This window comes from Callorhinus ursinus, unplaced genomic scaffold (genome assembly GCF_003265705.2).
Source record: "Callorhinus ursinus isolate GAN/ISIS: 27379988/994484 unplaced genomic scaffold, GSC_fseal_2.0 scaffold3, whole genome shotgun sequence".
Lineage (NCBI taxonomy): Eukaryota > Metazoa > Chordata > Mammalia > Carnivora > Otariidae > Callorhinus > Callorhinus ursinus.
Genome location: NW_027397065.1, coordinates 13,650,941 through 13,672,826, shown reverse-complemented (window position 1 = coordinate 13,672,826; position 21,886 = coordinate 13,650,941). Strand labels below are relative to the sequence as shown.

At 41.3% G+C, this 21,886-nt stretch overlaps 1 protein-coding gene across 16 annotated transcripts in view; it reads right to left on the bottom strand.

Annotated features, from left to right (window-relative positions):
* Window positions 1–21,886, bottom strand: part of CAST (calpastatin) — a 109,128-nt gene that overhangs the window by 65,363 nt on the left and 21,879 nt on the right. For 12 of the 16 annotated variants that reach the window (XM_073888441.1, XM_073888444.1, XM_025866825.2 and 9 more), the window contains exon 3: window positions 10,826–10,897. In XM_073888441.1, coding sequence (XP_073744542.1) covers window positions 10,826–10,897 — 72 coding nt within the window. Of the gene's footprint in view, window positions 1–3,429; window positions 3,610–4,327; window positions 4,447–10,825; window positions 10,898–21,886 lie in introns of those variants that run through there. The other 4 variants (XM_073888492.1, XM_073888500.1, XM_073888488.1 and 1 more) reach the window with 4 other exon arrangements.

Below are 21,886 nucleotides of genomic sequence, written 5' to 3'. Positions count from 1 at the left end.
AAGCATGCAAGGTATTATTACATATCTTAGCATCAGATTATTTGTATTCCAGGATTCTGATGATGACTGGCTATAGTAATGGAGTTATATCAAAATACTTTATTTGCTATGCTGGATATAAACACAATTTTCTATTTTCATGGTAAGGAGGAAATATAAAAAGCACATGTAACTGAAAAATGTACAAATAATTCTACTCCCTGCTTTCTCTGGCTACCCTCTTAGTGTAGATAATAGAGAAATACTATGCCATAGACTGAGCCCCTGGTTACTCTTAAGGAACAGGGATCTCTGCCCTCTCCACTAACAACTCCATTCACAGAAACTCCAGAGGCTATAAGGCCTGGTCTAGGTCTTTATACTTCTATCACTTGTGCAGGGGACCTCAACCCATCATGGAATCCAGAGTTTACCGAATCCAAAGGGTATGCTTGCTTACTAAGCTGGCCTCAATCTCTTACGGCAATTTTGAGTGAAATGGAATTGGTCTAGGTCCTCGCTTGTGGGTCATGAACACTAACCAGCCAGTTCATGAGGAAGCCTCAGTATAATTCAGAAGTCTGCGCTCCTGTGGATAGCTAGAATTTTTAGTAAATTCACTGAGATTTTACTGCACTGCTAAGGCCAGAGGAAGACTACTTATAGAAAGGCTCTGTATAGACCTACTTACTTCTTAGAATGGTGGTCATCAGACTTTACAGGTGTACAAATTTATCTAGAGAGCTCGTTAAGTCCTAGATTCCTTGTTGATTCTGACTGGGTAAATCTGAGGGGGAGCCTGGGAAATCTCCATTTTTAAATAAGTATCCCAGGTGAATGTGATGCAAATACTCTCCAGAGTACACATCACGAACAGTCTTAGAGAATTCCAAGGGGGGTGCAGCACCTCCTACAACAAGGACTGGGAGAGCTCTAGGGCTATGGATTAGTCTGGAATTACCCTGTTGGCCTGCATTCTCTGTCTGAAGACCAATAACCTTCTCTTCAGAGTGCTTTAACAGATCTCTTCAATTAAGGAGGCTTTGCTTAGATGATAGTCTTCATTCCTTAGGAAACCATTAGCAATATATCTCTAAGGTATCACTACTTCTTAGGTGGAATTATTTACTTTTCCCCAAATGTGAGCTACCTAATTGGTCAGTCTGATTTAAATAAAAAAACCCACAGTCTATGCTCTCCTGTCTACACATTTATCTTTGTATCTTCTTTTTTAGTATACCTTACAACGCTCTCATTTTGGAAACTATATGAATCTAGAATGTATGTCTTAGCACCAATGTGTCTAACTTTATAACAGGAACATATTTAATCCTATTGTTTTTCTGATATATTGAATAATCTGCATACTAGGAAAGTACAATGGTTGTCATAAACCACTGCACTTCTTGTTTTCCATGTAAATACCTTTTAAATTAAAAAATGTCAGGGGTGCCTGGAGGGCTCAGTCAATTGAGCATCTGCCTTGGGCTTGGGTCATGATTCCAGGGTCCTGGGATTGAGCCTCTTATCCCAGTGGCAGGCCACCTGCTCAGCGGGAACCTGCCCCCCCTCATGCTCTCTCTCTCAAGTGCATAAATAAAATCCTTTTTAAAAAAATGTTAGCAGGGGCGCCTAGGTGACTCACTCAGATAAGCAGCTGCCTTCGGCTCAGGTCATGATTCTGCGTCCCGGGATCGAGTCCCGCATTGGGCTCCCTGCTCAGTGGGGATTCTGCTTCTTACTCTGTCCCTCAATCTGCTCTCATGCTCTCTCTCTCTCTCTCTCTCAAATCAATAAGATCTTTAAAAAAAAATGTTAGCTACCCAACGTTTCTCAACAGGGTACTTACTAGCATTTGGGCTGACAATTCTTAAGTGAGCAGGACTATCCTGCTCCCAGTGAATGCTAGAGCATCACTAAAACACACTCACGTATTTTAAAATACCCTTTAATTGGGTGCTACCTCCCCTGGTTAAGAACAAGGGAGCTAAGCTATTTTTATGGAAAGCCATAATTGCTCAGACCCATTATTTCCGATTTCTAAGGGAACTTTACAACATCTTTTAAGACATGCTGACTTCTGAACAAGTCCATATACTTGGACTTTGGTGATCGGGGCAGAGGCTGCACATAATCCTGTTAGCAAGGTGATATTGTTGCCCTGGTGCTCTCCTGCCTATATGAGGCAGTAATAATAAATCATTAGAGGGCGCCTGGGTGGCTCAGTTGGTTGAGCGACTGCCTCCGGCTCAGGCCATGATCCTGGAGTCTCGGGATTGAGTCCCACATCAGGATCCCCGCTCAGCGAGGAACCTGCTTCTCCCTCTGGCCCTCCCCCCTCTCATGTGCTCTCTCTCTCTCTCTCAAAAATAAATTAATAAATCTTTAAAAAAAAATAAATCATTAGAAAGTAAACATAACTGGCTTCAGAACAAAAAGAGATCAGCATAATCAGTATGAGAACAGAGTGGTGATAGTTATTGCTACATTTAGTGAAAACTACCATGTTCTAGACATCAGCTGAGTACTTCACATAACATGATGATAATGCAGCCATGAGGTTGAAACTCTTATACCCATTTTACAGATTAAGAAAAGTAAGAGCCTGACCTCTTAACTACCACTCTGTATCATTTCTCAGGACATATTTAACATCTCTCTATAAAATATTTTCCCAATGCATCAAAAGTTATCACAAGGTAAAGTCTCATTTGGTTACATAGTCTCATTTAGCTATGTTACTTCTGTTCTTAGAATGCCAGCTTCTTACTATATCCTGTCCCTTGAAGACAGGATCCATATATTTGTATCCCCACAGCATCTACCATGGTTACTTCTACATAATAAGTGCTCAAAAAATATTTCTTGAATTAAAAATTAAGACTGGTTTTCCCAAATGAAAAAAGATCAACAATCTTCTTCTTTGATCAATCCTGAGGACTATCAAGGAACTAAATTCACCGCTAATACAATACAACCAACTCTTCTCACGCACTGGGAATCTTTTTTAAAAGCATGTGAACCGAGCCACAGCTAACATTTATACTTGAATGTGCTGCTTCATAAACACTGTTGTGCAGTCTGCAATTGTGAAGTCTCACTTTTTTAATAATAGATACCAAGGGTCCTTGTTGTTCATACATGGATTCCCACTCCACCTGATTGCTATTGGCCCCTTACCCTTTCTCCATTAATTAGCAGATGCAGCCTTTCTGACTTCAGCATGATTTTGCTAAATGTCACTACTTTAATACCATACTGTCTTATAGAACCCAGACATCACTCCCTTCCCACCACATTCCCAGCAACAACTATCTTTTAAATATTGAAATTCAGTGTGCAAAAGTTGAATTCAGTGCCCACAAACAAAACATCAGGAAGAGACACTCGATGGTTGTTCACTAGAAAATAGTTTCCCCCTTTGAACAGCAGATGCCACTCCTTACTGACCTCTGCAATGCAGAGATTTTCACTCGGCAAATCAACACCTCACACAGCAGAAACTTTCCAGAGTGGCTGACTGAGCATCTGGTTCCTCTCTTGTATAGGTGGGTTCCTAGAAGACTAGTCAGAGAACCGAAGGTCTTGCCCCTTAAGGAAGTTTCCAAAACTCTGCCTTATTTTCTTAAGCTGTAAAATAGGAATAAAGAAATTGCCTCTTGCCTGTTCCGGAGAAACACCAGGACCCTAACAGTCCAGAAGAGATTGTTAAATACCTATGAAAACACCTTGCATTCTTGAAAGGCAAAGTACCTCTCAGGGATGTTATATGACCACAGTCTCAGGTTTTGTGCAAGGAAATAGAACCAAAACATGTTACAACATATGCCACACCACACCCAGTATGTATCAGGTACATGGAAAGGTTATACAGAGTGAACTCATTCTCTAAAACGGAGGTCAGCACAGTAATGAGGGCAGGGCTGGGGGGTGGGGGCGGGCAGGGGAGGGGTCGTAACCATAAAAATGCTAAACCAAATAGACATAGCTGCTGCTTTTCTTCTTTGCTTTTTTTTTCCCAGGTCACACAAATCCCTGGTTTTGTAACCCAACCGCGCGTGTCCGGTCACCAGACACATTCCCAGCTGAAAAGCTAGCAACAGTGTTACCGTCAGGGAGGGAGAGGTGGACAAGTAACACAATTTAACTGAGGGCCCATGTGGAAAGGAATGCATCTTCGGGGTCAAGAGACTAGTAAGAACGCCGGTCCAAGCCAGGGGAGCCCGGCGCGGGGTGCGAGTCTGGGCCGCGCAGGGCCGGGGGAGGGGTGGGGGCAGAGGGCGGCTCGGGCCGCTCGCCCAGGAAGCAGACGCGGCCTTGGAGGAGAGCGGCCGAAATCAGTACTCACTCTGCGTCCGACTCCCGGGCCCAGAGACTTCAGCTGGGTTTTCAGGCTGTTTGCATTCCTAGCTGGGCTCGGCCCCCGCGGTTTCTGTTTAGAGCCTCAGCCGGTGGAGAGCCACGGGGGCGGGGCGGCCCCGGGACGCGACGCACGCCGCTCCCCGCCCCCGTCCCAGGGCGGCACCGCCCCGCAGCTCCCGGCAGGTCCGCGGAGGGAGGCGTCCGCCCTGCCCACTCGTCTCGGGCAGGCATCCGGGAAGCCGGCTAACTTAACAACGCCTCAGCTAACGCGGCCCACGCGCAGTGCACGCAGTGCCCGCTGATGGCAAGGGTCTCCCGCGCCCCGGCTGTCAACCGGTGACCCCACCAGAATAAGGGAGCCAAGAGGGGCGCTCTTGCACATATAAGCCTCCAAATATCTCTTTTTAAACAATAAAGCAAATTAATAATGACCATCACCAGGGATTCGCAAATACATTTCAAATAGTATAATGGATATTTTAAAGACCAGTTTAACACAGTTGACATTCTACTAAATTATAGCACATAAGATATTACTGTGATTAAAAATATCAAAATAAATAATCAGAAAAATGGATTTTAAGCCAATGAATAAAATAAGAATTCATAGGTCCCCACTGCTATAAATGAATGAATGAATGAAAGGGAAATGTTCTTTGTTCTAGAAGAATGGCAACTAATAAATACAGAATGAATGATAGCGTTCACAGAAAAGTTATGAAATTTTATTTTTTTAAAGAATTTATTTATTTGAGAGACAGAGAATGAGAGAGAGAGCATGAGTGGGGGAGGGTCAGAGGGAGCAGACTCCCCGCGGAGCAGAGAGCCTGATGTAGGACTCGATCCTGAGACTCGATCCTGGGACTCCAGGGATCATGACCTGAGCTGAAGGCAGTCGCTTAACAAACTGAGCCACCCAGGCGCCCCAGAGTTATGAAATTTTAAAAGAAATATGTAAAGCCAACTTTTCCCAAAGCTGCAAACCAGTCACAATAAAGACTCTGGACACTGAGCTTGGGGTGTGGTCCAGAGGAGGTGGTGGTCAGTGATTGGGGAGCAGAGACCTCAGGCCTAGCTAGTAACAGCTGAGCAATGACTCAGTGTTGCATCCAGCCAAGGCTGAGGTGACCGCCAGCTGGCATGAAAAAGGCAGAGAGCTCCTCTGCACAGCTTTGTACCCACACCAAGCAGCCAGAGCAGTGGGGTCCCTCCAACTTCCTGTGCAAGGTGTTCCTCACAGCCACCTGATTTTCATTTTTTGTTTACTTCTATTAAGTAAAGCTGTTGAAGTAAGAGCCTTTCTGACTCTAATATTTTACAATTCCCTGAGCAGAAGACCTTGTCCTTAAAATTATTCTCCATGAAAATACAGCTTAAAAATTCCTTTTTTAGGGGCGCCTGGGTGGCTCAGTCGGTTAAGCATCTGCCTTCAGCTCAGGTCATGATCTCAGGGTCCAGGGATGGAGCCCCTCATCGGGCTCCCTGCTCAGAGGCGAGTCTGCTTCTCCCTCTCCCACTCCCCCTCTCCCCTGCTCATGCTCTCTCTTTCACTCTGCTCTCTCTCTCTCTCAAATAAATAAAGCTTTTTAAAAAATTCCTTTTTTATCATTAGTATTTTCTTTCCTTTTAATTTTTTTTAACTAAACCTCAGCTCATCTAGGTTTCACTGACATTCATTTCCTCCTATGACAAAAAGAACACAAGGTGACGTATTTGGGCCACACCCCAATGAGGATGAGTCCTGGGTACCATAGCCCCCAGTGTTAGGTAGTACATCCCCCTCAGTGAAGGTGAGTGATCCTGCGCTCCTGAAGAGTACAGATGAGTAATTATACGTTAGGAAATAAATTTTTCAGAGAGTCTTATCCTGCAGTACATGTAGAAAGAGGCTCCTTTTCCTAAAAATGAAGAGGGACGTTGTTACTTCCTGATGTGCTTTGGCTGCCCCAGTCCCTGAGGTTCCTCCTTTCTCCTGGTGTGGTCCTCAGATCATCTGCATCTGAAACATCTAGGGGTAGGTATTAACTATATAAAATCCTGGGCCTTACCCTACCCTCTTGAATCAGAATTCTTGGCTTGGAACCTGAGAATCTGTATTTAAACGAGTTTCTCCAATCACTGTTGAGGTAATCTAAAGTACAGGTAGTCTAAACTACCCTCCATCAGAACACTTCAGCATCCTTGCTACCGAAAGTGTGCTTGCCAGACCAGTGGCGGCAGCAGCAACTAGGAGCTTGTTAGAAAAGTAGAATCTCGGTCTCACTGCAGAATTCCTGAATCAGAATCTTCATTTTAATAAAAACCCCACTGATTCAATGTGAATATTAAAATATGAGACTTACTGTTCTGAATTTTGTTTTCCAAACATTGGTTACTTGTGCATTGCCTATAATATTTGTAATTGGCTATAAATGTATTGTATTTACTTAATATTAAAAAAATATTTACTTTTTTTTTAAGATTTTATTTATTTGACACACACAGAGAAAGGGAGGGCACAAGCAGGGGGAGCAGCAGAGGGAGAGGGAGAAGCAGGCTTCCCGCCGAGCAGGGAGCCTGATGTGGGGCTCGATCCCAGTGTCCTGAGATCATGACCTGAGCCGAAGGCAGACGCTTAACGACTGAGCCACCCAGGTGCCCAAAAATCGATTTACTTTTTAACTTTTAGTTTAGCCTGTCTTAAGCACAACTATCCTTGGATCATGAGTCTGAAGTGCTAGTTTATTTTTCAGCACATTAAAATATATACATAATTATTAAAATAAAAACGCTTGCCTCCCTAACACACAGAGTAACACACATGTGGTACTGTGGGGTGAGGCTGACCCTGAATGCCAGAACACACATAGTTTATCCAGCCTCTCACTAATCTTATGGATGAGAAAATTAGCACCAGAGAGGGGAGTTATTTATGCCAACACAGCTATTTATGGCAAAACCAGGAGCAAAATCACAAAAGAATTTTCTGATGGGTGCTTATTCCTTCGCAAATCTTCTCCCCTGTAGCTGGGAGAAAAGTTGTTTGTACCCTCTTCTGTTTTAAAGGCCTAATATTGCTGAACAACATATCATGATTCATTTATGTTCCTGTTCAGTGAGGCAGTTCTCTTGTCTTCCTTTCTGTAGGAGACACCTGTCAGTTGGCAGCTGGCCACACATCTGAAAACCCTCACTACATACTGATACATTTCCCACCTAATCAATATGCACCTTCCCAAAGTAGAATCCAGAGCACTCACAATCCCAGACTCCCTTGTAACAGGGTTGAGGTGTGTGACTTATGTTGTCCCTGGTCAGTCAGATGTGCCATAAAAAAATGAGACTGGAAGTGAGCAATGGCAAGAGACCACTGCCCACCAAGAAGTCTGTGTCTGACAAGGTGTCTTAGTGTTCACGAACGGCAGTGGCAGACTTTCTGGCATCCGGTCCTAAGTATGTGAGGTGCTCAAGCTGTGGTGGCAGCATAAGCAGCCCCCTTGGTATGGCTGGGCATTGTTCTTAGCGGTGAAACTTTACATTCCTGCTGCTGGAGCCTTCTGGATCTTTCCACGAGCTACCCCTGCTATCCTCAAGAAATTCTTTTTGAGTTCGAAACCCTGGATTCCAGTTGGAACTAATAGCCTTAACAAATGTATCTTAATAGCTTCTGCAGCCACATTCCTAATGCAAGTTCAACCTCGGTTTCCTCACCTGAACAGGAGGTGGTCACAATACATATTGCCTGAGCACAATCGCATGACTGAGTATGGACCACAACTCTTTCCATACTGGCTTGAATAAAAGCATGAATCATCTCTGCAGCCTCGTTAGTCCTCATTATTAACTTATCAAAAATCAAATATTAAGCACTAAACATCTTACAATGATTATTTTGAGTTAGAAAGACCTATGCCCCTTAAGCTCTTTAGGTTTTCCAAGCCCAGAATTGCACGGAAGAAGTGGTATTACTTGTGCACATAATTACTCATGTAGTAAGAACGCTCATAAACACAGCTCTGTAATACACGGTAACCATTCTATATCACACAGCTCATGCATAACTTCAAATAAAATATTTAACTTTTCAAACTGTAAAGTTTTCTTTATAATGGTAAAATTATCATTTATTGTACCTTTTAAGTTTGATGTGTCAAGAATCAAGAAAACCAAGACTAATTCTCACTGCCAATTATATCTACTATTTTGTCATGTCACGTGCCAGGGTAATATGAGGTTGCCTGTGTGTGTTATAATAATTAATTGTATAATAAAAGGCTTCAAGTGATCACAAATGCTATTACCCCCAGCTTTTCTAAATGATGCATGGGAATGACCTTTTCTTTAAAGTGATGATCATGCTGGAGCACCTGGATGGCTCAGTTGGTTAAGTGTCCAACTCTTGATTTAGGTTCAGGTCATAATCTCAGGGTCCTGAGATCGAACCTTGAGTCAGGCTCCATACTCAGTGAGAAGTCTGCTTTAGATTCTCTCTCTCTCTCCCTCTCTCCCTCTCTGCTCCTCCTCCCTGTCATTCTCTCTCTCTCTCTCTAAAATATATAAATAAAATCTTTACAGTGATCATGATGCTGAGTTAAAGCCCTTTCAATCAGGCATCAAAAGAAGAAATAAGCAAGTATGATATATACATACATATATATATAATTTTTTCTTCCAATACTCTATAAATGTTAAAGATATGAGAAAGAAAAGAGTGAAGAATAAAACTCTGGAAAACTAATATTCAGGAAACTGGTGAAGCAAAGCAGGTCAGGAATCTATAGTGAGAAATTACAACAGGAGAGAGAATAATGTAGGAAGGGAGATGACAATGATTTAGAAGCTAAGGAAAGAATGTCAAGTTTGACATTAAATAAACACTAAACATGTGACTAAAATGTCTCCACCTCCCAGCTACGCCACCCTCCCTCAGCTTCCTGAGGCAGAGCAGGGTTTGGGGGAGATGTCAAAATTCTTTATACACTCAGAATGACTGGATGATAACATTGTGTGTAAAAAAAAAAAAAAAAAAAGATGGAAAAGGGACTGCTTCTTATGGCTAACTTCCAAGAGAAAACTGGGTGTGATTTTCTACAATGTACTAACCACCACCCCGCCCAAGAGTTTAGATAATTCTAAAATTTGGAAATCACCTGCTGATGATCCACTAAATCTCATAGGGTAGGGTTTTCTAATGAGACTTCTCATTTTAGAGGCGGAATTTAAGCATAAGTTAAATAAAAGTACTTTAAGACAGGACATATTTGAAAAATCTTTGTTAGTTCCAGACATTCAAACAATAGAGTATGAGGCTAATAAGAACAGTCACAGCAGAGACACATTTTCCCAGCACCTACTAAATGCCAGGCTCGGGGCTTAGAGTTTTACATATTCTATTTTTATTTTATTTAAGCCTCTTGGCAGATCTGTCAAGAGTAGTCCTATCCCCATTTTACAGATGAGGAAACTGAGGCTCAGTGGGGCTAGGTAAACTTGCTAGTAATAAGTGGCAAAGAGGTAAGTCGGGTTTGTTTGGCTATGCAGAAACCTCTTACCCACACTGAGCACTGATGCTGTCAGACCCCCAAATCTGGTCAACTCTGGCCAACTTCTTCTCATTTCTCAGCTGGATTTTGGTTTGGGCACCTTTTAGGGGCCTGCAGAGCAGCTGGGGCTCCAAGAAGCACTAAAATATGAACTCTTAACCAAGTAAGTAACCTATATGAGACTTCCACAGGAAAGCCACCAGTTTTAAAGGAAAAATGCTTATTTAAGATAGTTCTATAGACCGTCCTGAAATAAGTTAAGGTTTTTGCTGATCTCAGACATACTGGAAGTCCACAAGTTGAGATGGGCTGAACATAACTATTTTTAAATGTTAAAAACCTATTGGCTAAAATTGTTGTTTTTTGTTTTGAAATATGTTGTTTCAGTGATTTTTATAAGTTGCAAAGCTCTTCAGTGCTATATTACCAAAGAATGCTCAATTAGAGCTTCTGAGGTCCAGCAGTATAGAGGACCCTGTATGAACAAGAAACCTGGGTTCGAACCCTACCTCCATCCTCCTGGCTTTGTGATCTTGTCAGGGATGCTTAACCTCCCTGATCCCTGGTTTCCTCAGGTATAAAGGAATAATAATTATAACACTGTGAGGAGATTACATAAGATAATTACAGAGAGCATTTAGCAGAGAGCCTGGTGTGGCTAATGCACATGAGGAGAATCTGAATTATTTTCTGAAGAGGTGAGAGCACTATATTTCTACTCACAGTATGTGTCAAAGTCCAATATTATTTATAGATATTATGATGATAATTTTGATTGGACACTTATTATATGCCATAAAGAATTAAAGCATAAATGGTTTTACTGGGTTTTAAATCATTCAAATCATTATTAAGAAATTACATTCCCTCCCCCACCCCCAGCACAGAAATGATACTTTGTTCAAAACTTATCAACCTGAAGACTAGGAGTCTTTTCAAGAAATGTTCAAGAAATGACTGACCTTGGTGGCCGGGGCTGTTCCACCAGCATGGGTTCTGGAAGGCTGACTGCTCTCAAGGCTTGTTGCTTTTTTCTTAAAAATAAAAAAGTATTAGTTTCAATGGGGGAAGCCGTCCTAACAATGTAGACAAGGCAAATTTTCATATCGATACAAATATCTTCCCAAGCAAGCTTCAGACTAAGACACTAATAAGCACACACAAAAATAAATGTGTTCTTAAATTTTTCATATCTTTGCCTGAAGACCATACAAGCATTGAAAAGGAAGAGGAAGTTGAATAAATCCCAATTGCTCAATAGTCAGTGATTCTGGAGAACTCCAAAAATCCTCACATGGGCAGTTGCCATTTCCTCCATGGAGCACTTCCAGGAACAACATCACTCTTACTGTGCTGGAGAGAGCAGAAAGCTCAAGCTAACCTCCACAGTGGGTTATTTAGCAGTAAGTATCAAAGATGTAATTCTTTTTTTTTTTAATTTTCTATTGTTGTGTTAATCACCATACATTACATCATTAGTTTTTGATGTAATGTTCCATGATTCATTGCTTGCGTATAACACCCAGTGCTCCACGCAGAACGTGCCCTCTTTAATACCCATCACCAGGCTAGCCCATCCCCCCACCTCCCTTCCCTCTAGAACCCTCAGTTTGTTTCTCAGAGTCCATTGTCTCTCATGGTTCATCTCCCCCTCCAATTTCCCCCTCTTCATTCTTCCCCTCCTGCTATCAAAGATGCAATTCTACTTCTAAAAATTTATCTCAGAGAAATAAGGAGAGAGCAAAGCCTTTTTTCTTCGAAGATATTCCTCACAGTATTATCTCATCAAAAAGCTGAATACAATATAGGTAATAATAATGTTTACTGACTACTTACCACGTGCCAGGCAATGATTCTATTGGAATAATACAATGATACAATAGAATAATAGAGTAATAATGCTTTAGTAAGACTATCTATTTAGAGCACTATTATAAGCACTCTTAAGTGTTTTAAGTATGATGTGTCATAACTTAATCTTCACAGGAATCGATATGTTGCTGGTTACTATTGTTATCCTCATTTTACGGGTGAGGAGACTGAGGAATGGGGTGAGTACCTAACTTGGCCATCGTCACAGCTGGTGAAAGATAGGACGTCTGCTTCAGACCCTATTCTCTTCCTTGTCTGGACTGCCTCCCACAATAGAGGGCTGTGCTATGGACATCTATAGGATGAAGTATCATGTAGTTACTAAAAATCATGTTTAGAAGGACATTTCATTAAATGAAAACATATTGTGCATATTCTACATAAAGAAAAATCAGCTTATAAAATAGTATGTATAGTACGATCACTGAAGTTCATATGAGGATTATCTTCTGATGGTGCAGTTAAGAATGATTTTTAAAAATATTCTTCTTTGTGCTTCTTTGTATTTTCTTATATAACTATACTGTTTCAACTGATAAAAGAACAATAAATGGAGGGCAGAGAAAAGGAAAGGTAAAATACACAGCTTTTTTCTCAACAAGGCCTATCTCTTATGAAGATCCCTATTTCAGAGAAGCAAGCTTACGAACTATAAAGCTTTATAATGTCAAGTGTTGAGATTATGCTCCAACAATTAAAATATGTGAACAATGTACTATAAGCATTGAATATAGGAAGGACAGTACTGCTGATACATAGCATATTAAAAAATTGTCTGTCAATACAGTAACATTTTTAAAAATATATAATTGAGAGCAATCTGGCTTAATTCTTTTACATTTAGCAAGATTTATATTTTTTAAAAATGCCTGCCATGGGGGCGCCTGGGTGGCTCAGTTGGTTAAGCGACTGCCTTCGGCCCAGGTCATGATTCTGGAGTCCCGGGATCGAGTCCCACATCGGGCTCCCTGCTCAGCAGGGAGTCTGCTTCTCCCTCTGACCCTCTTCCCTCTCGTGCTCTCTATCTCTCATTCTCTCTCTCTCAAATAAATAAAATCGTTAAAAAAAAACCGCACACACACAAAAACTTTAAAAATGCCTGCCATGGACTCTTGGGCTGAAGTCTTCTTTTCCTTCAGGTTAAATATTGCCTCAGCAAGCAGAAAAGTCAAAACTTAGCTTGCTTTCCTCAGAGTATCATCTTTCCATGTCCATGGCTGACCACTTCCAGCAGGTCACCAAAGCAACAGGCTGGATACATGCTCACGAAATGTATCCCAAGAGGCCTCACAGGCAGCTGCAGGAGTCCCACGTTCCCAGGCATCACCTGCTGACTAAAGTCTCTCCCAAGCATACATGCAGTGCCATCGGCCAAGGGAAGAAAAAAGTCTTAAATAAATGGCATAGAAATAAAAGAGGCTGCGAAAAAGCTGGTATTTGTGACTGTGGTACGGGAGACGGTGAAAGAAGGGGATGGCCTAAATTTAATCCAGATCACAAGTCTCTTTCAAAAATATAAAGTATATGAACAAATAGCTTCTGACAGCCACAGCGTATACATGGATTCAGTGTAAGGGAGTGGACCCAAGAAAGACAAGAATGGGGTTATTGATTTCAACCTCGCTGTGCACCGCAACCTCCTCAGTTTCCAGTGAGGCGATGGAAGCCCAGAAAGCTCAGGCCATTGCTCCATGGGCCACCGCTGCCCCGCACTCCAGCTGCTAGCCTTTGGTCTCTGCTACAGTCAAGGAAGGTCACGTTCCAACCCTGCCCTTGTGGCAGCTCCTCTCCCCTGAGTCAAAGCCCCCATACCAGACCCTGGCTCTCCTGTAAATGAATTCCACTCTAACACGTCAGTTAGGATTTTCCCAAGAGAATTAAAAGAACTTTTTTCTTTTGACTGAGTTATAAAACTATTAAAATAGTTTAAAAAATAACTATTTGAACTTAATATACATGCTGATTTTTATTTTAACCTTCATAAGAACTCAAGGTTTACTTTTTATTTTCATTCATTAAATTCAATAACTTTTAACTCAAATAAGGATCTCTCAGCTTTCCTCTGGGCATGACCTGTCACTCCAAGGCTTGCCTTACCCTCTGACCCTGTATAATCTAGCCTACAAAGGACTAATTTAGTTTTGCTGAAGCAAGAGTGGAACTTGTAAAAATGATCTTTTATTATCTAATATTTATTAAGCCCTTGTCAGTGTCAGGTTCTTAAAACACAACACAAAAGTCAGAAATGCACATATACCAGAGCATAGACCCCTCATTCTCAGGTTAGTAACCAACACTTAATTACAGATGTTTTGGCTGATATATAAGTCTTGGCCATCTTTCTTCAATTGTATCTGACTTCATGCATCCCTTCATTCATTCACTCGTTGGACAGGCATTTACTGAAACCTGGCTATGAGCCTGGTCCTATTCTAGGCAGTAGAGATGGAATAACCAATTAAACAGAAAAAGCTCCTGCTCTCATAGTGCTTACATTCCAGTAGGAGCAAAAAGACGCTAAATATACCAGTAAAAACAAGATGATTTCAGAGAGTGATGTGTGCTGTAAAGACAATGAAACAGGATAATGTAACAGAGAGAGTGACTGGCTGAGGCTTGCTCCAGACAGGGTACACAAAGAAATGACATTTCACTGAAACCCGACTACACATAACCCAATCATGAAAATATGGGATCAGGAAGGGGAGGCATTCTAGGTGGACAGAGTCACATGTGCAAAAGGCCCTAAGATAGGAATGGGTTTGGCAAGTTAGAGAAACAGAAAAAAGGTTAGTATAGGTGAAGCAGGGTGGGCCTGGGCATGTATGGTATGAGCTGAAACAAGACACTGGATAAAGATATTTAAGCTAAAGTGATACAAGTTTAGCATGGCCCTAGAGTCAGGTATGTTTGAGATCATTGGTTTCTTCTAGCTTGAGCCGGCTTCCTGATCCTCTCTGGTGACTATCTAGCCCTCTTGAGTCCTCCCGTACCTCCAGCTGAAAAGTGCTCAAGGTTCTCTGGCTTCATGTCACCTTGTATTAGTTACGCAGGCATCTTCCTTACCCTCACTCCCCTACCCCCTTGGAAATCCCACTCTGGCCGGGACACCAGTCTCAGCTGGTTGGGTCTACATATTCACTAACTAGTGACAGGGCTGCATCCACCCTTAGAAAGAAGAGAATTCACCCACTCACAGTAAGCAGAAACTCTCACCACAGGCTCATTTGGCTATGACTCTGCATTTGCCCTAACATGCACATATACTTCAGTCTCTGAAAGATTAAGACATTAAATGAGGATGCCAATACTATAATGACTCAGATTTTGAGTTACATTATTTTTTTTCACTTCCATAAACCCATAGGCTAGAGGCCAGCAGGAAGATTTTTCTTTGCCAACCAATCACAAGCCTTGTAGTATTTATGAACACTTCTTTAAGTTTTATAGAAAAGAAACGACCAGGAAGAGACTACCCCTTATCCCTGTCCATCAGGGCCCTAGGCCTGGCTGAGTCATTCTTTCCTTGTAGTTGACTGAGCAAGCCACGGGCCTCCATCCTAACGACTGACGGAGGACGTGTGTGATCTCCCCTGCAGTGCTGAGTGTATCCAGGCCGTTTCCATGGACTGTGAACCCGCACCTACTTGAAGGAGCCTCTCCCACCTCCAAAAGTGGTTCAGAGTCTACCAGCCAAGAGACCCACAAAAGAGGCACCACGTGCTTGAGTTCAGTGAACACACAGATTAGATTGCTTCTACCTGCAGCTGCAGAAAGGTATGAAAAGAATGAATTATATACCTTTTTTATATGTCTGCCATAGTTCATGATACAGATTTTTTTATTAAATGAGTCAGAACTCAAGTCTTAAAAAAAGCTGTTTTCAAAACATCAGTGATGTCCCAAGAGCCACGCAAAGAGTTGCTGTGTCACCATCTCCCAAAATCTCAGGAAAGGCCCCCTGAGTGAAGCCTCATGTCGTCCTGAGACTTAGTGACCACAAAGAAAGACGTCCGCTTCCCTACAGTAAAGGCTCCATCTTTTGACTTGTGTGGCAAGAACCCTGGCTCCACCAAATGCCCACTGAGACCCTGGGCATGTGTATGCACATTTCTTAAGCACTATTTTTCTCGTCAGAAAAAAGGAATAACTGTACCCATACCTAAGATGGAGATTATGAGGATCAAAGGAGATGAGGAATGGTCTGAGGTCTGTGGCCCACAGGTTGGAAATCCCTACTCTAGAGAGACCCAAAATTCTCGATCAAGTAGCAATGGAATAGGTTGATCTCCCCAAGGGCAACCCCAATAGGCCCAGTTTTACCTCATGAGGAATCTTAGTGGCTGTTGAGAATTTTCCATGAGCTTTTATTATTTATATATCAGAAAAAAGTATTTTCTTTCACTAGATAGAAAAAAGTTATTTTTTTTTCTTAGGACTGGCCATGATTCTAGTAACAGACACCAGTACGTTATTTGGGAATAGTTTGATCCTTTTGAGGTTTGCTTTTAAGCTTTGTTAGGTTGGACGAAAGCAGCCTTCAAAGTAGGACTAATTTTTCTTTTTTCAATACAGAGATGATACCCTTCTGAGTACTCTACCCAGTGACCCTCACTGGTGGGAACACATCATACGCCCTGGCCTGTGTGAGCTCTGGGGATTACATGGAAGGTGTAAATGTGAAGCACCTAGCCCACAGCCAGACATAGCATGATTACTCACAAAATGCTGACTAAGCGTGGCCCTGGACTACTTACAGAGTGAATGCTGAAAACCCTCGCTCTTGAGTGAGGCCTGCCAGAGTCACCACAGCAGGTGCTGCAGGCCTGGCACCAGACGTCAAAGACGAGGCCCCTCTGGACAGCTGTCACAAAGGTCTCTTGTGTGTGTGTGTGCGTGTGTGTGTGTGGTGGGGCAGGGGTTAGGCGGTGATTCAGGGTCAGAAGATTGGCAGGAATAGACATGACCTCAGTGTGTTTCCTGAGAGTTGCAAGGACCCTTTTGAGGCACCCCAAGGCGTCAGACGTCAAGGTACTGCAGAGACGATTTCAACAGTTTTGTTGCACATTGAAATGGTGGCAGACTACGTGGAAAGCACTAAAACTCATTAGTATATCAACAAATTAGTAAGTCAGTGACCAGGTTTATGAATGAGAAAAATTTAACAACCCACCTTCAAAACAGTGCTCAAACACCTTCAGAGTAAAAGAAGGAACTTAAGTTTGTAAGCTGGGCTACATGCGCCTTTCAAGTACAAGTTTGTTTCCCTTTTATATTTATGAAGTTTGTACATAAGGAAATGTGGAGTCAAAAATATAAGGAAATTTAGATCCCAAAAGGAGGAGTGCTCCTACCCTGAACAACTCAAAAGCTCCCAGAGAATATTATGAAAGAGTGGTTTTCAGACATGGGACACCAGGCAGCATAGGATGTTCCCTGACAGGGAAATGAGTGAAGGGAGCCCAGTCTGACCCAGTTTACTGCCTAGAGAAGTTTCCAGGCTGCATGAGCATGGAATGTGGAGGAAGAACCAAGGCAGAAGCCATCAATCTCTATGGGTTGAGGAGGTAGAGGTGGGAGTTCCACAGACCAAGGGGGCTTAAGGGGATCATAGGAAGAACACCAGAAAGAAGAGAGCTGCAGGAGAGAGCCCCAGAGGTCTGCATGTGCATGCCTATGAAGAAACCCCAAGTCTGGGTCAAGAACACGCAGGAGCAGAGGTAAAACCCCAGAGACCAGGAATAGAGTGTTCCCAGAAGTCAGAATCATTGGTAGAATTCGCAGAAGGACAAGTTAGTCCTCCTCTAAAGGCTGCTCTGGTCCAGCCAAACAAAGCTTAAAAGCAAACCTCAAAGGATTAAACTATTTCCAGGTAACCTAACTGTGTCCCAGAACATAGCTCAACAGCAGCAACAAACAAGCACCCAACAAGACGAAATGCACATCTGTTTGATATCTAATAAAAAATTATAAGGCATGCATAGAAGCAGAAACATAAAACTTTATTTTCCATAAGTAGGAAAATATAATGTTCAAAAAGCATGGTATCTTGATTGCAGTGCTGGGTACACGAATCCATACATGTAATAAAATGGCACAGAACTTACATACACATGTTGTTCCAATGTCAGTTTCCTAGTTTTGATAATGTACTATAATTACATACTATGTAACCAATGGGAAAACTGTACAAAGGGTACTGGGGACCTCTCCATACTATCTTTGCAACTTTCTAGGAATCTAATTATTTCAAAATCGGAAGCTTTTTAAAAGTAAGTTAAGGAGAGGGAAGCCTGGGTGGCTCAGTCAGTTAAGTGTCTGCCTTTGGCTCAGGTCATGATCCCAGGGTCCTGGGATTGAGCCCCACATAGGGCGCAGGGAGCCTGCTTCTACCTCTGCCTGCTGCTTCCCCTGCTTGTGCTCTTGCTCTCTCTCTGACAAATAAATAAAATCTTAAAAAAAAAAAAAAGTAAGTTAAAGAGAGACGTAAAAGATATTTTCTTAAAAACCACCCAAATCAAACTTCTAAAGATAAAAAAAATGCATATTTGAGATGAAAAATACACTAGGATTAAGAACTGATGAAATACCGCAAAAGAATAGTGAACGTGGATGCATAGCAATAGAAACTATCCAAAATGAAACAGCAAGTAATGACTAGGGGTTAGGGAACAGAGGGTCAGTGAGCTGTGGGACAACTTGAAGCAGCTAATATTTGTATAATTGCAACCTCCAAAGATAAGGAAAGACATGGAGACAAATCAAAATATATGAAGAAATAATGGCCAAAACATTTCCAAATTTGATGAACCCACCAATCCAAGAAGCTCAACAAATCCCAAGTAACACTGAGGGGTTGGGTATGAATAAAGGGGCAAGTTGGTTTTTAGATACCCAATCCTCAGAGACTTCCACTGATGATGAAATCCACCTATGTTGCAAGACCTCCATCTCCTGCCCCAGATGACATGGAGTTGGTCTCTGAGTTGGTCAGAGTTTCTGCAGTGACAAATCCAGTGATTCTCTCCTCCCCCCAAAGTGCAGGAAAATGGGGCACCTGGATGGCTCAGTTGGTTAAGCGTCTACCCTCAGCACAGGTCATGGTCTGGAGGTCCTAGGATGGGGCTCCACATGGGGCTCCCTCCTCAGCAGGGAGTCTGCTTCTCCCTCTCCCTCTGCCTCTGCCCTCCACTACTCGTGCTCACGTTCTCTCTCAAATAAATAAATAAAATCTTTAAAAAAGTGCAGGAAAATGGAGCCGGTCTACTTTTCTACCAAAGTAATAGCAAATATTCCCTGGGGAGCCCTTAAGAGAGCAGGCTAGGGGATTCTCTAGCTTACAATGGTCTATAAGTAACAGATCAAATATACGTGACAAAATTTTTGAGCCCACGGATATACAAGAACTTTTGCATTAAAAGAGTATTGAAATCCTCAAAGGTTCAATGTGGCTGCTGGCATGTTCAAATCATTTCTCAAGATATTTTTGAAACTGTTTGCTGAACTGTTTTCAGAAACTGCAACACGTTATTTGATTATGCTTAGATGCAAAACAAACATTTATCCTCTAAATGGAGACTTCAGTTTCTGAAACTCCCAAAAGTTAATGAGATTCACATGTGGTAATTATGAGAAGGCTATTGAACTGGATGATACTGATTGATTTTAGTGGAAAAAAAGTATTGAGGAAGAGATGAAATTCTTCTATGCTCCAAATGTAAAGTGGAATTAGTTTCAACATTATTTGAACAATGGAATTAACTATATAAATTTTCAGGTTTCATTTTACTGATTTCATTTTATTGATATGGATTTCATTTTATTGATATGAAGCCACCATTTTCTTTCCTTTTTCATACCTCTTGCAAACGGATGCTTCTTAAAATCACTAGAAGAGGGGAGGTGGGGGGGATTAAGAGTACACTTATCATGCTGAGCACTGAATAATATATAGAATTGCTGCATCATATTGTATACCTGAAACTAATAAAGCACTGTATGCCAATTATACTTCAATAAAAAGATCAGTATAAGAAAGCTGGGGTGAGAGATTAACTGATGGTTTTATTTCCTTTCTTAGCATTTTCTAATCCGTGCATTTTTAGATCAGTGGTTTCTTAGACTTGATGAAATGTAGTCGTTTACAGGATAAAAACTCTCATTAAAATATATGTTTTGACATATTTGTTAACAGCTCAGTTCCATTACTTAATAGTTACCCTATAAAATGACAAGAAGTATTGTGTTTCCACATGAAAACACATGCTAAATTGGAAAATAGTATCTGGAAAATGATTGTCTTTCAAAAGGGTAGGCAGATTCCCCAACACTAGCAATCATAAAGTTTGACTTTTACCTACAAATGTTCCTTTATACCATGGTTGTAAATAATGTACAAATAAGAACAAGTTCCCTTTATTACCAAAAGAAGTGTAAATGTATGCTACCACAAATGCAATGCAATAAACAGGATATGTTAGCTCCTGGGAAACACGGATAAATAAGTCTTAATGAATAAATCTCACCATTAACTCACTGCATAGAAATTCACTTATTGAATGAAATGCCTCACATACAACAGTCTTAATAACACAGACTATGGTAGCTACACTTCACTGAGTTTGGCTATATTCTAATTAGTCAGTACCCATCATCATCTGCAAGTCAACTCAAGTCTTTCTAGTCCCGAGGGGGCTGCCCTGACAAGCAGCCAAACGCTATCCTTCTGACTCTGAGTCTGCTGTGACTCAGTTTCCCTCCCTGTTGCACTTCATACCCCCCAGAGAGGGAATAGCTGTACCTACTCTTCCTTACATTCCCAGATTCCTGGGAATTGGAGTAATTTACTCTTTTTTTAATTAATTTTTTATTGAAGTATAGTTGACACACACTGTTACATTAGTTTCAGGTGTACAACTTGGTGATTCAACATCTCTATATGTTATGTTAAGTTCACCACGAGTGTAGCTGCCACCTGTCACCGTAATACGACGCTGTTACAGTGTCATGGACTATATTCCCTATGCTGTGCGTTTTATTCCTGTGGAATGACTTAATCTCACTTTACGAACTTCTTGAATGAAAACAAGGTACAACACAAGGAAGAAAGACGGAAAGAAGAGTTACATAAATTGACAACAGTAGTAAGAAAGTTTTTGGTGTTGGTCTTACATCGAATTCTTTAAAAGTAATTTTATGAATACTATCAGATACTAGATAAAAGCACAGACTCTGTAAACTGAATCAATTCTGAACTTCACTACCAAATACCTGTGTAACCTTGGTATTAAAAACCTTATTTAATCAAGCTTTGCCTCAATTTCCTCATCAGGAGAATGGGATTATTGTAAGAGGGTGTGTGTGCGTGTGTGTAATGGCTATATTTGTGTTAGCTATTATTATCAAATGCTCTCTAGTTCTCAACTACCATTACCAATCGACATAAAAATTGTGCTACATAATTCTCTTCTCCTCCTGTCAAACTACTTCTCACTAAGATGTTAATAATTAATATATTCTTTCTCCTAGGAATACCCATAATTTAAAAGCGGAGCCAGGGAAAGGCAACGTTTAACTCAAAGTTTAAGTAAACTGCTAACAGTGGAATTACAGACATCAACAACAAGCCAACTGGGAAAATATTATCAGATGGTACCTCCTAAATATATCTAGTCAATAAGATTGTCCCTGCAGGGGTGGGGATGGTGTGTACATCTAAATGTCTTTAAACTGTACGTCCCATTTTAGGAGCATTTTTTGTATTCACATATGTGTGTACTTCTCAGAGGAAAAGATCAGTTTTCATCAGATTCCAAAGGGACTATGAACTAAAAATAGTTAAGAATCCTTGCCCTCTAAGCTGCCTTACTTAAATCCTCACTCTGTCCATATCTAAGAGATGTACTTCTATTCAAACATGCGCGCAAACACACACACACACACATACACACACACACACACACACACACACACAGCAGCCTTGTTCTGGAAGTATCTCTTAGAGGTTCCAAAGAAAAAAGGCTCACACATAAAATACTTCTCTCTTTAAGGTCTAAGGTCTCTTCCATTATTCTTTTATTATCTGATGTTGTTTTCTATTTTTTTCCTTCTGATGAAAAAAATACATTTAGAATAAAGGAAAAAGTAGAAAG